Source organism: Rhinatrema bivittatum, chromosome 5 (assembly GCF_901001135.1).
Source record: "Rhinatrema bivittatum chromosome 5, aRhiBiv1.1, whole genome shotgun sequence".
Taxonomy (NCBI): Eukaryota; Metazoa; Chordata; class Amphibia; order Gymnophiona; family Rhinatrematidae; genus Rhinatrema; species Rhinatrema bivittatum.
Window position 1 is genome coordinate 365380427 of NC_042619.1, and position 14072 is coordinate 365394498.

The 14072-nt window shown below is 46.5% G+C and overlaps 1 protein-coding gene across 1 annotated transcript in view; it reads right to left on the bottom strand.

Annotated features, from left to right (window-relative positions):
• TMEM131 (transmembrane protein 131) overlaps nt 1–14072 on the bottom strand; it is a 334866-nt gene that overhangs the window by 167115 nt on the left and 153679 nt on the right. Inside the window, exons 17-19 of the mRNA XM_029603311.1 lie at nt 13589–13741; nt 13423–13498; nt 13193–13310 (exon numbers count right to left, since the gene is read on the bottom strand). Coding sequence (XP_029459171.1) covers nt 13193–13310; nt 13423–13498; nt 13589–13741 — 347 coding nt within the window. The remainder of the gene's footprint in view (nt 1–13192; nt 13311–13422; nt 13499–13588; nt 13742–14072) is intronic.

Genomic DNA, 14072 nt, shown 5'->3' on the forward strand with positions numbered 1-14072 from the left:
CTGTAGTGGGAAGCAAATATATGGAAAGAACTCCACGTCACAGCCTTTCAGATCTCCTCCATGGAAACTGCTCACAAGTGTGCAACTGAGGATGCAATGGCTCTGACAGAATGAGCCTTGACATGACTCCCAAGATGCAGTCCCGCCTGGGCATAACAGTAGGAGATGGAATCTGCTAGCCAATAGGATAGTGGGTTTGCCAACGGCAACTCCCAACCTATTCCTATTAAAAGAAATGAAAAGTTGGATAAATTGTCTATGGGCTTCTGTCCACTCCAGATAGAAGGCTAAGGCTCTCTTGCAGTCCAAACTGTGCACTGCTCATTCACCTTGGTGCAAATGGGGCCTGGGAAAGAATGTTGGCAGGACGACTGACTGGTTAAGATGGAAATCAGTCACCACCTTAGGCAGGAACTTAGGGTGCATGCGCAAGACCACCCTGTCATGAAAAAAACTTAGTGTAAGGTGGATAAGTCACTAAGGCATGGAATTTGCTGACCCTGCATGCTGAAGTGACCGCCACCAAAAATATGACTTTCCAGGTCAGGTACTTCAGGTCTCAGCGGACCAAAGAGCTTTCATTAGCTGAGCGAGCACCACGTTGAGGTCCCAAGGCACAGCTGGAGGCCTTAGGGGAGGCTTCAACTGAAGCCGGCCCCGCATGAATCATACAACTATAGGCTGTACAGAGATGGGCATACCATCTACACCATGGTGGTATGCGCCAATTGCACTTATTTATTTTTTTATTTATTTAACAGTTTTTTATACCGACCTTCATAGTAAATAACCATATCGGATCGGTTTACATTTAACAAGGGTATAACTGAAGTAACAATTTAGGTAAAACTATACATAACAAAAGATAAGAATAAGTCAAAGTTACAATCAACAAGGAATAGAGAACTTGGAAGCTTAAAACAAAAGCTGGAAAGAAGGTAAAGGCTGTAATAAATATAAAGTGATACGATAGTGAATACTGGTTAAAAGCTTAAAGGTGCTTTAACCTGAAAGTGTCCGAGTCCATTTTTCATGAAGCTAATAGCCAAAGTCCGGGTAAGAGTACAGGGCCACTAGTGATTGTCTGGTGTATCAGAAAAGGCTTGGTGAAAGAGCCACGTCTTGAGTTTTTTTCTGAAAGTTAAAAGGCAGGGTTCCAATCTGAGGTTTGATGGTATGTTATTCCAGATAGATGGGCCCTGCTATCGAAAGAGCTCTGTCTTTGGTCGCAGAAAGGCGAGTGGCTTTAGTGGGGGGAAATTTCAGAGTGCCTTTGTGAATATCTCTAGTTGGTCTGTTGGAGGAGTGGAGTTTAAAAGGGATTTCCAGGTCGAGTTGGAGTTGATGATGGATGGTTTTGTGTATTAGGGTGATTGATTTGTATAAGATTCTAAAATTCACTGGTAACCAATGTAGGTTTCTGAGGATGGGTGAGATGTGTTCACCACGGCTGGTGGTCAGCAATCTCGCTGCCGCATTTTGTATCATCTGCAGTGGTTTGGTGGTAGATTTGGGGAGGCCTAGGAAAAGGGCACTGCAGTAGTCTATTTTGGCGAACAGTAGCGCTTGGAGGACTGTCCTGAAGTCGTTGAAAAATAAGAGTGGTTTAAGTCGTTTTAGAACCTGTAGTCTGTAGAAGCAGTCTCTGGATGTTGTGTTGACCATTTTCTTTAGGTTCAGTCGATTATCTAGTATTACTCCAAGGTCTCTAACATGCTTATAGGTGATGTGAGAGTTGTGTGGTGATGGTGGGGGGATATTGTTTTCATTTGAGGAGATGAGGAGAAGCTCCGTCTTTGAGGCATTGAGAACCAAGTTTAAGCTGTTGAGTAGATTGGTGATGGATTGAAGGCAGTTATTCCAATGGGTGAGAGCTTTTGAGATAGAGTCTGTTATAGGGATTAGAATCTGCACGTCATCTGCATACAGATAATGAATTAGGTTGAGATCAGTTAACAGTTGGCAGAGGGGGAGGAGGTATATGTTAAAGAGGGTTGGAGATAAGGAGGATCCTTGTGGTACACCAAGGGTTGATTTTGTTAGGGGTGACTCTTTATTGTTGATTTTGACTTTGAAAGTTCTATTGCTGAGGAAGGACTTGAACCAATTGTGGGCTGATCCGGAGATGCCGATATCTGCTAGGCGATCCAGAAGGATGGAGTGGTTGACGGTGTCGAATGCCGCCGAGATGTCTAGCAGGACTAATAAGAAGGAGTATCCTTTGTCTAATCCCATTATAATATGGTCTGTAAGTGAGATGAGGAGGGTTTCCGTGTTGCGTGATTTGCGGAAACCATATTGCGAAGGGTATAGGATATTGTGATCCTCTAGATATTCTGACAACTGGGTGTTTACCAGTTTCTCCGTAAGTTTGGCAACGAATGGGAGATTAGAAATGGGTCTGAAGTTAGCTAGAACATTAGGGTCTAAATTATGTTTCTTGAGGAGGGGTTTGAGTGAAGCGGTTTTAAGACTTAGGTGGACTAACTGAATTGGTTTTCAAGCCAGCTTCCAATAGGTGTAGAAGGTAATCAAGCAGTTTTTGTGTGGGGCTGGGAGAATGGATCCAGGGCCTTCTGCTCACACCTCACAGAAAACCTCCTCCACGTCGGTCTTTCTGGTGGAAGGCTTTCTGGAAGCCACAGGACCCGAGAGACATCCTCAGAAAGATCAAGCAGTTGAAAAATTAGCCTCTCAACATACAGGCTGCGAGCAACAGAGTCTGGAGGTTGGGATGCCACAATCTACCTCAATCTTGAGTGATGAGCTCTGGGGAAGTCCCCAGACTGATCGCTTCCTAGATGGACAATTCCCATAGGCGTGGAAACCAGATCTGTCTTGGCCAATGAGGTGATATGAGGATCACAGTCCCTCTGTCCTCGCAAAGCTTCAAGGAAGTCTTTGCTACCAAAGGAATCAGAATACACATAGAGAAGATGCTTTTCCCAATGGTGGGCAAAGGCCTCCGAGGCTGGTCTACTGACTGTTCTGTACATGGAGCATAAATGAGTCACCTTTCTGTTGCAGGGGGATATGAACAGATCCACGTCTGGCCTCCCCCAGAAGCAGAAGATATGGTTCGCTACCCCCTGGTCCAGAGACCACTTGTGGGGTCTGAAGGCACGACTCAGCCTGTACGCTATCACATTTTCCGATCTTGCCAGATACATGTCCCAAACACCATTCCGTGGGACAGGGCCCAGGACAAGACCTGGACTGCATCCTGACAAATGAGGTATGAAATCTGTGCCTCCTTGCTTGTTGATATACCACATGGCTACTTGGTTGTGTGTTTGGATCTAGACAACTTTTTTGAACAGCAGATCTCCCACAGCGCGTACCTGATCGCCTGGAGCACCAGAAAGTTGATTTGACAACATGCTTCCTGAGCAGACCAGAGGCCCTGGGCGCAGAGCTCCCCACCCCAGGGTGGATGCATCCGTGATGAGGACAATTTGGGTAGGGGGACCTTGGAAGGATATTCCCTGTTCCACAGTAGAGAATACCCGCCGTCAGGACAAGAGAGTCCTGAAGAGACGGGATGACTTGTATGCGACCCTGGAGGCTCTGTGTGGCCTGGTACCACTGCGACCTCAGGATCCATTGGACTCTACGCATGGGCAAATGTACTAAGGGAGAAATATGGACAGTTGCGACCATGTAGCCCAGCATCCTCAACATGTGCCAAGCTGAGACCTGCTGGCTCTGTTGTATCCCCACCGCTATGGACGTTAAGGTGACTGCCCTGGACCATGGCAGGAAGGCTTTTGCCTGAGCCATGTCTAGCAGGGTTCTTATGAAGTTCAACTGAGATGATGGACTGAGATGGGACTTCAAGTAGTTAATGTCGAACTCTAGTGACTCCAACATCCGGATGGTCAAGCGCATGGACCTTGTGGCTCCTGCCTGAGATGTGCTCTTGACCAGCCAATCATCTAGGTAAGGAAAAACATGCACTTCCAGTCTGCGGAGATGTGCCCCCACCACAGCCAGGCATTTAGAGAAGACATGTGGGGCCAATGCAAGCCCAAACGGCAACACCCTGTACTGGAAGTACTGTTTTCCCACAACAAATCAGAGATACTTCCTGTGACCTTGGAAGATCTCGATGTGAGAGAACACATCCTTTAAATCGAGGGAGCATAATCAGTCCCCTTTTCGTAAAAGCGGGATCAAGGTGCCTAAGGAAACCAAACTTTTCTCTTTTTAGAAAAACAGGACTAGGATGGGATGGAGTCCCCCTGTTCTCTTTGGAATTGGGAAGTATTGGGAGTAGAATTCCTGCCCACTTTGCCTTGGTTGAACAGGTTTGACCCTCTGGCCATTACGAGGGCAGAGAACTCCCATATTAGTACCTCCAGATGCCCCCCAAAAAGGGCATAGAAGTCAATTTGGTGGGATACCCAATAGATTTACTTGGTACCCCTGACGGATGATGGACAGAACCACTGGTCTAAGGTTATACTGCGAAGAACCGTAGCCTGCTCCTGGATCCAGCATCTCTGGTACAGGTGGCTGGCTTATGTTCCCTACGATCCAGTCAAAACCCCATCCTGGGATTTGACTGGGGTGCGTGCTGGGGCTTGGGAATGGGAGTGAGGGGCCAGAGGATAGTACTTCCTGTGGCGGTAGAAAGTCTTCCTCAGACCCTGTCTTGCCGAACTCCTTGCTGAGGAGGGCGAGTCTGAAGCGCTAGTGGAGAGTTGCTGGACGGTCTCATGGTGGTCCTGCAACTGGGCTATCACGTCTCTCACCTTATCTCTGAAGAGATTCTCTCCTATGCATGGCAAGTCAGCGAGTCTTTCCTGTACCGCTGGTCGGAGATCCAAGGCTCGCAGCCATGCTCATTCTGTGGGCGAAGACTCCCGCTGCAAAGACTCTCGATGCCGTTTTGAAAACATTGTAAATTGTATGATCCTCGTGTTTTCCGCACGCCAGGCCCTGACGCACTAGCGATAAGAAGGTGTCTTGCTGCTGTTGAGGCAGCTGCTCAGCTGCCTCCTACACTTGCTTCCAGAGGTTCCATGAGAATTGGCTCATGTGATGTCCATCAGTACAGTTGCCGCCAATGCAGATGTCTATAGCTCGGACTTCCTTGATGCTAAGAGTTTTTCCATCTTGTTGAGTCAAGTGCGATGTCAGCAATCATCCTGGGTGAACAAGTGGCAAATCTAAATGTCATGTGATGCCCCCAAGCAGAAGACACATACACCTCAATGAGAGTCCATGATGAACATGGTCCTCAGGAACTGGGGGCACCTATGAAAACCGGAACAGGCTATGACAGACAAAAGGAAGGGGAAAATAACATAGCTGTGGTGGCGTGTGGTTGAAGCTGGCGGGCACAGAGCACCTGCTGCCACGGGGGGAATAGAATGAAAGCAAGCTTATTAAAGTCATCGAAAAACCTAAGGAGCTTACTACATATGGGTGACATCACAGGATGGAGCCCAATCATGGAACACTTTTGTCAAAGTTTCTAGAACTTGGACTGGCACCTACTGGGCATGCCCAGGATGGCACTAACTCTGCAACCAGCAGGGGTCCCCCTTCAGTCTTGTTTAAAAGCTAAAGTAAGTGCAAAAAATAAAATAAAATATAACGAACCCAACACCGCAGGGTGACGGGTGGGTTTCGTGAGGACTAACATCCTGCTGTCCTGTGAGAATACCTGTTACAGGTAAGCAACTTTTGCTTTTTCACAGGACAAGCAGGATGGTAGTTCTCACATATGGATGAGTACCGAGCTGAGGATGTCCGAGGAATGCACCAAATGTACCCAGGACGTATAACAGGCACAAAAACTGGGGTGGAATTTGGTAGAGGGCATCCTGAACCCTAACGGGTAGGTAGAAGGGTGTTGGTACATCAATTTGCAAATAGGTTGCGCAAGACAGACTGGCCGAAGATGGAATCTTGTCTGCCAGCCTTGTCTAAACAATAATGGGCTGCAAAGGTATGGAGAGAACTCCAGGTAGCAGCCCTACAAATACCATGAAGCGGCACTGAGCGTAGGTGCGCTACTGAAGTTGCGATGGCCCTGACAGTGCGCGCTTTAACATTGTTTTGAAGTGGAATGCCTGCTTACTGATAGCAAAAGGAAATGCAATCTGCTAACCAGGAGGAGAGAGTCTGCTTACCCACAGGTTACCCCAATCTGATGGAATCAAAAGAAACAAACAATTGAGTAGATTTTCTGTGGGTAGCTGTACGGTCTAGATAGAATGCTAGAGCTCATTTACAGTCAAGGGTATGCTGAGCCTGTTCTCCTGGACTGGAATGGGGCCTGGGAAAGAAGGTGGGTAGTATGATGGATTGATTAATGTGAAACTCCGATACTACCTTAGGCAAAAATTTAGGGTGAGTGCGGAGTACTACTCGGTTGTGCAGAAGTTTAAGGCGAGTAGATGACTAGGGCCTGTAACTCACTAACTCTGCGAGCGGATGTGATTGCCAAAAGAAAAATCACTTTCCATGTGAGATAAAGATCACAGGATTGGAGAGGCTCAAATGGAGAAATTACTTACCTGATAATTTCGTTTTCCTTAGTGTAGACAGATGGACTCAGGACCAAAGGGTATAGTGTACTCCTGATAGCAGTTGGAGGCGGATCAGATTTCAATCTGACGTCAGCCCTAGTACATATACCCCTGCAGAAGTGCAGCTCTTCAGTATTCTCCTCGAAAAGCAATTGTGGATATAAGTATGACTGCATAATTTGAATAACTTGATTAACTTTATAACTTGGTTAACTTATTAATTTGAACTGGTTGAATTGGTTATAGCTGGAGACCGCCAGTTCCCTCAACCGAGAAGCGTCGACACCGGTAGAATGGGTGTTCTAGTTGGAGAAAGGCATGGCTTACCCATGAATCATTCACTGTTGGTGATGTCACTTGAGGATTCCATGAATAACGGCAGCCGTGGGTGGGATGCTGAGTCCATCTGTCTACACTAAGGAAAACGAAATAATCAGGTAAGTAATTTCTCCATTTCCTAGCGTGTAGCAGATGGACTCAGGACCAATGCGACATTGTGCTCACAAGGTATTTGTGAGCACGTCGTCTGTAGAGGTAAGATTTCTTCTTATTCTTTTGGTTTTCTTTGGTGAAATTACTCTAATGCTGTGCAAGCGTGCATAGAGTCCCTAACTGCTATGGAGATGAAAATACTGAACAGCTGCACTTCCTGCAGGGGTATATCTACTAGGGCTGACGTCAGATTGAAATCTGATCTGTCTCCAACTGTTATCAGGAGGACACTATACCAATTGGTCCTGAGGCCATCTGCTAATGCTAGGAAATGGTGGTTTCATGAGCCGACCCAAAACCAGGTTGAGGTCCCAAGAGGGAGTCGGAGGGCGAAGTGGAGGCTTGAGGTGGACCAAGCCCTTCAGAAAGCGTGTTACAAGGGGTTATACTGAAATGGGATCATCCCCAACACCTTTATGGAAGGCAGCTACACACTGACATGCACCCTGATGGAAGAAGTTTTTAGATCGGATTCTGACAAGTGCCAGAGATAGTCTAGAAATTTCGTTGTGGAACAAGCGAAAGGATCAAGGGACAGGGAAGAACACCATAACTTAAACCTGCTCCATTTGTAATAAGATTTTCTCATGGAGGCTTTCGTGAAACAATCAAAACACGGGAAACTGGCTCTGAAATGTTGAGTGACTGAAGAATTAACCTTTCAACATCCAAGCAGTCAGGGAGAAGGCCTGAAGGTTGGGGTGGTGTAGGCACCAGTCATTCTGAGTGATCAGAAGCGGGTCCTTCCCCAGGGGAATGTGCCTGCGAATGGAGAGGTCCTGGAGAATCGGAAGCCACACGTGGCGTGGCCAGTGAGGAGCTATCAGGATCATGTTTCCCTTGTCCTGATGTAACTTGGGAGGAGGAATAGCCTAGTGGTTAGAGCAGTGGACTATGAACCAGGAGACCAGGGTTCGAGTCCTGCTGTCACTCCTTGTGACCTTGGGCAAGTCACTTTACCCTCCATTGCCTCAGGTACAAAAACTTAGATTGTAAGCCCTCTGGGGATAGAGAAATACCTACAGTACCTGAATGTAAACCAGTGTGATATCTCAATTGAGACTGAATGTCGGTATATAAAAAATAATAAATAAAATAAATAAAGTAACTCCACGAGAGTCTTTGAGATAAGTGGAGGGAATGCATATAGGAGACCGGTGGCCCATGAGAGGGAGAACGCATCTCTTGGTAGTGAGTGTTGGCTGCGAATGAGAGAGCAAAAGTTCTCTACTTTGCGGTGACGCAAAGAGGTCTATGTGAGGGTAGCCCCCCAATGTTGGAATATTGAGTCCGCTACTGTGGGGTTGAGGGATCTCTCCGCCCATATCTGTGCAGCTTCCTGACACAGGAAGTAGGTGTTGATGTACCACATGGCCACCTGGTTGTCGGTCTGAATCAGGATGACCTGGTTGGAAAGGTGATCCTGAAACACCCTGTAGTTCCAGGAAATTTATTTGGCGTTTGGCTTCCTCTGGAGACCAGGTCCCTTGAGTTTGCAGATTGGCAACATGTGCTCCCCAGCCGAGGTTGGAGGCATTGGTTGTAAGGGTTATTTGAGGATCTGGAACCTGGAAAGGAAGGCCTTGGAGAAGATTGGACTGATTTTTCCACCAAGCCAGAGACAGGCGAAGTGGGTTGGTGATGTGGACAACGGCTGACAGTGGTTGAGATGATTGAATCCACTGTGACCTTAGAATCCACTGCATGACTCATGGCGAGACAAGCCATTGGAGTGACATATACCGAGGACGCCATGTGTCCCAGCAAGATTAGGAAGTGAATTGGAGTTGAGCATTGTCGTGACTGCAGTTGATGGTGAGAGAAGTGAGAGTAAGAGCTCGTTCGAGGAAGAAATGCTTTTGCTTTGAAAGTGACCAAGTCTGCTCCTATGAACGACAGGGTTTGAGATGGGACTAAGTTGTACTTTGGGTAATTGATGAGAAACCCTAGGGAGATCAGGGTATGCAAGGTGAGATGTAGGGATGTCAGAGCAGCCTGCTGGGTGGGGAGCCCTGATCAGCCAATCGTCGAGGTAGGGGTAGACGTGGACACCTTGAGTCCTGAGGAATGCTGCTCCTACTACGAGGCACTTGGTGAAGACTCGTGGTGCAGATGCCAAGCCGAATGGTAGCACACTGTATTGATAGTGCTTTGGACCTACCAGGAATCACAGAAATTTGCGATGAGACAGTTATTGCAATGTGTGTGCAAGCATCCTGGAGGTCTAGAGAGCAGATCCAGTCTTCCCTTTGCAGAAGGGGAAGGAGGGAACCCAAGGTTACCATCTTGAACTTTTCTCTTTGTAGGTACTTGTTTAAGGCGTGAAAGTCCAGTATCGGGCGAACGCCAACTAACCTTTTTGGGATTAGAAAGTACAGAGAATAGAATAAGAGGCCCTGTTGGGAGTAGGGCACTGGTTCGATTGCTCTGGATCGGAGGAGGAGGGAGACTTCCTGATCCAGGAGTGGTGAGTGGTCGGATGTTTCCCACTTCAGCCGAGGTGGGGAGGCCGGCGGGATGGAGAGAAAGTTGAGGTGATAACCTTGAGTGACTATAAGCACCCACTTGTCTGAGGTGATTGTGTGCCAGATGTTGCTGAAGTGGCACAATCAACTGGTACATGCAATAGTGAAGGCTGAGTGCTGCTCTCTGGGAAAGAGTCAAAAACCAGATGCTGGACCTGGCTGAGGGGCTGTGTGTTTTCTGCCTACAAGGTTGCCTGGACTGGTCTTTCTGGTAAGGCTTAGTACAGCGACCTTTGGATGGTGGAGGATATGACTTCCTTTGGCGGTAGAAAGACTTTTTGGAATCCTTTCTGAATGCTTGCTTAACAAAATATTCAGAAGGCAACAAGGAGACTTGGCGAAGAGTCTTATGGTGATCTTTGAGCTGTACCACTGCTTACTGTATTTGTTCACCAAAAAGAGATGGTCACCAGTGCAAGGCAAGTCGGATAGTCTGTCCTGGACCTCAGGTCGTAGGTCCGAAGACTTTAGCCAGGCCCACCTCCTCGCAGAAATAGCTGCTGCTGATACCCTGGAAGCGGTGTAAAAAATGTCATGCGCTGATCTTATTTCATGTTTGCCCACTTTTAATCCTTTTTGAGCCAGGGTATGTAATTGCTCTTGCAACTGCTGATGTAGAGACTCAGCAAAGTCCTGCATTTGCTTAAAGAGGACCCTGTTGTACTGGGTCATATAGAGTTGGTAAGAGGCAATGCAGGAGATAAGCACTGAACCATGAAAGACACGTCGACCTATTGCATCCAGGGACTTTTGCTCCTTCCCTGGAGGGAAAGAGGAATGAGGCTTGGAGCGTCGGGCCTTCTTTTGGGCTCACTCAACCACCACTGAATGGTGATCCAACTGAGTTTTCTGGAAACCTGGAGTTGACCGGACTAGGTATGTGGTGTCTGCTTTTCAGTTGACTTGTGCTACCAAACCAGGGTGCTCCCAATTCCTCTTTAGAAGATCCAAGAGGACATCATGGATAAGGACTAGATGTGATTTCTTTAGGAGCATCCAGAAATTGCAGAAGTTCCATCATCTGGTGTCTAGCATCCTGTCTGTCTGAAGTTGGAATGGAACCAATTCAGACATTTCCTTTACAAAGTTAATGAAGGACAAGTCCTCTGGAGGTGAACACTTCCTGCTTTCGGTAGGAGAGGGTGGTGATGGCAAGTCATCGGTATCCTGGGACGAGTCATCGGTCCATGAATCGTAGGGTTCATCACCGGCCCCCCCTAGGATCCTCAGAGGGGTGGAAAGTTGGTATTCTTGAAGGTCCTGGTTTAGGCATCGAAGGCAACGAGGGAGTCACTGGATGCATCGATGGAGGCACCAAGGGCATCGATGGACAGATCTGAGGCACCAATGGCAGCAAAGATGCTATTGGTGACATTGATGGCTGAGGCATTGGTAGGACTCCCAATGGAGGAAGGAATAACTGTTTCTCCCCTTCTTCTGTCATTGAGAGAGGAATTGGGGAGGAGAGCACCGGGGCCATTGGTGCCCCTGGATCCATCGGAGGAAAAGCGGCGAGCAGCGCTTCCATCCTTGTTAGTAGCGGTGCCAGCACTACAGGAATTGGATCGTGGCCGGTTCAGGAATCGGCACCGGCATTGGAGGCTTCTTGAAGCGTTGCATCACTCTGCCGATGGCCTCTTGAATCATCTGATCCAATTCAAGGAAACCTGGAGCATGAAGCCCTGATTCCGGAGGAGGCGGCGGAGGTGTAGCCGGAGGGACCACCTTTGAAGGTGGAATTGCGGCTCCCATCACCTGTCCAGGTGGGGGTTGCCTCGGTGACCCGGACTCAGAGAGGAATGGTGCCTTTTCTGGACGGGCTTTCTTCAGCGGCGGCTCAGACAATGGCAACGTCGAGGGCTTGCCTGTGTCGATGGTCTGAGGTTTTCGGTGTCAATGTTTTTCTTGACGATCTCCTTGGTCCTTCTGCAGAGGAGGAACGGAGGGGGTCGACATCTGTGGAGTAGTTGATGCTGGTCGGACACCGATCGGTGCACGATGATGGCGCGACGTAGACTGTGTCAGCTCAGACGACGTCGAGGCTATGGATGGAGTCTTGGGTTTGAGACCGAAAGAGAAGTTCCATCTTCTCCATTCTAGCCTTGCGACCTTTTGGTGTCATTAGGGCACATTTGGTGCAAGTAAGGACATCATGCTCGTGCCCTAAGCACATTACACAGACCGTGTGAGGGTCTGTAATGGACATTGTGCGAGCACAGTTGGGGCACTGATGGAACCCTGACGCCATGGCCTCTCAAAAATTTAGCCGCGGTACGGTCGACAGCCAGAAGGCCGCGAGGGCAGAACTCGATGTGAATCGACCGGAACCGGGTAAAAAAAACTTACCGGACCACCGCGGACGTGAAAAATCAATAGGGAGACCCCTGTGGGGTATTAATTTATGAAGAATAGTGAAGAAGTTCCATGAGGAAAATTCCTGTCGGGAATCTCTTTAGAGCTCCTTAACCCACGTGGCTACTGCTGCGTGGAAAAAAGAAGACTGAAGGGGGACCCCTGCTAGTTGCAGGGTTAGTGCCATCCTGGGCATGCCCAGTAGGTGCCAGTCAAAGTTCTAGAAACTTTGACAAAAGTGTTCCGTGATTGGGCTCCATCCTGTGATGAGGACTACCATCCTGCTTGTCCTGAGAGAATGCTACTTTTTAGATCAATGGCAGTCAACTTAGCATTAGAGATTTATCATTTACCTCGCTTGGGAAATAATGCCAGAGGGCACTGGTCTTGGGGATTAAACAGTATCATAAACCTTCTGATTACTGAATCCTCAAAAACCATCACTATCTCTGCATTAGAACAGATACTCGTCAAACCCCTGTGAACCGCAAACTCCCAAAGCAGAGATAAGTCTTGGCAAGGAGAAGTGAGGGTGACCTTATTTTTCCTCCATCTCAGCTGTTCTTAGGTCAATGACATGCTGTAAACTATGAGTTCAGACAGATGCTGAAAGGGGCAGAGAAGTAAATATTAGGTACCTAAGTGTTCATTCATGCCTATCTAAATTTATTTGTGCATGCATGTTAGAGGTTTAGAAATTCATTTTACTTTCATAGCTTTACATTCAATATTTAGGAGACATTTGTCAACTTGATTTACAGCCTTCTGATAGCTTGAGCTCTTGATACAAAACAAAGAATCAAATACACAGTGAGAATTTAAATTCTCAACTGGATGATGACTTCCTGGATTTTCTAAACTGGTAGTTCCTAAGACTGTGCAGTCAGGTTTGCATGAGTAAAATGTATATGGACTGCCTCCTTAGTATGCAAATTTCATCTCATACATATTCATTGTGGATATCCTGAAAACCTGACTGGCTGGGGTCCCTCAGGACAAGTTTGGGAGCCTCTGCTCTAAACTTTTCTTGACCTCAGAAAGCATGATAATCAAATTGTCACAGACTATATCATAACTTGTTTGCCTAAAGCAAGTGGCTGGGGCTTGACATCTTGCTGCGCTTTCTAGCAGTCAAGGGAATATGCCATTTAACTATTGAAGGTGCAGAATTATGCAAGTAATTCAGTACAGTAAGCTCATGTTACAAAAGCACAAGAATATGTGATGTTGTACAGTACATGTGAGCCATGTGTTTATAAAACCAATATTAGAGCATAAACTTACAGATGACCAGAATTTCCAATGATTTCTGTCCACTTTCTAAACAGATTCTCATGCAAATCCCAATCTAAGTCCCATGCATCTTCTTGCATTGTTAAACTATGCTGCATCTTAGGTTCAACTGCAAAAAAAAACCCATAAGTTTTTGTAGAACAATACTTATACAGCTTTAAGATCATTATAAAATTGCTACAAAATTTTAGGTTTCTTCTGTCATAGTGAAGATTACTTACATTTAGACAAAAATGGAAGTCCAATATAACAATGATCTCCACATTGCAAAGCAGCATCAAAATATATATTTGCTATCTGTACAGGCAAATGGGAAATAAAAGTTACTATATGTCAGCCAAAATGAATAGCTCATTTTAAAGTATACCCTAATAGCATCTCTCATACTTTTGATTTCTTCCCAGGCTCCAAGTCTTCTTTATTGCTCCTTAAGCGTTTGTAATAAAACCGTATGTCTTCTGAAAGGGAGCGTATGTGCTGTATTTTTACCTTCTGTGAGAAGGAACTCATAATGTTTAAACTGTGATGAACTATTTTCCCCTGAAGAAAAGAAAAAGAAAAAAAATTGCATATGATTCCTTTTCATCATATATGAAATATTTTAGACTTTAGAACAATACTATATTTGACTGAGTCAAGGGCCAACAGTGACATTTAAATTGTGAAGATTGAACCTGCAACATGCTGAGACATCGTCTTTTAAAAGTCTGTAAAGAAATATAGTCCAAGTAATAGAACCTATGTGAAAGGACAAATGGGGCAAGTTTTGTGAAGCTCTATTCTGTAGTATTGAAAGTATGTCAGTCAAGCAAGGTTACAGACAGGCACTGATTTGCACTCACAGCTAGCAAACCATATATTCTGACATTTG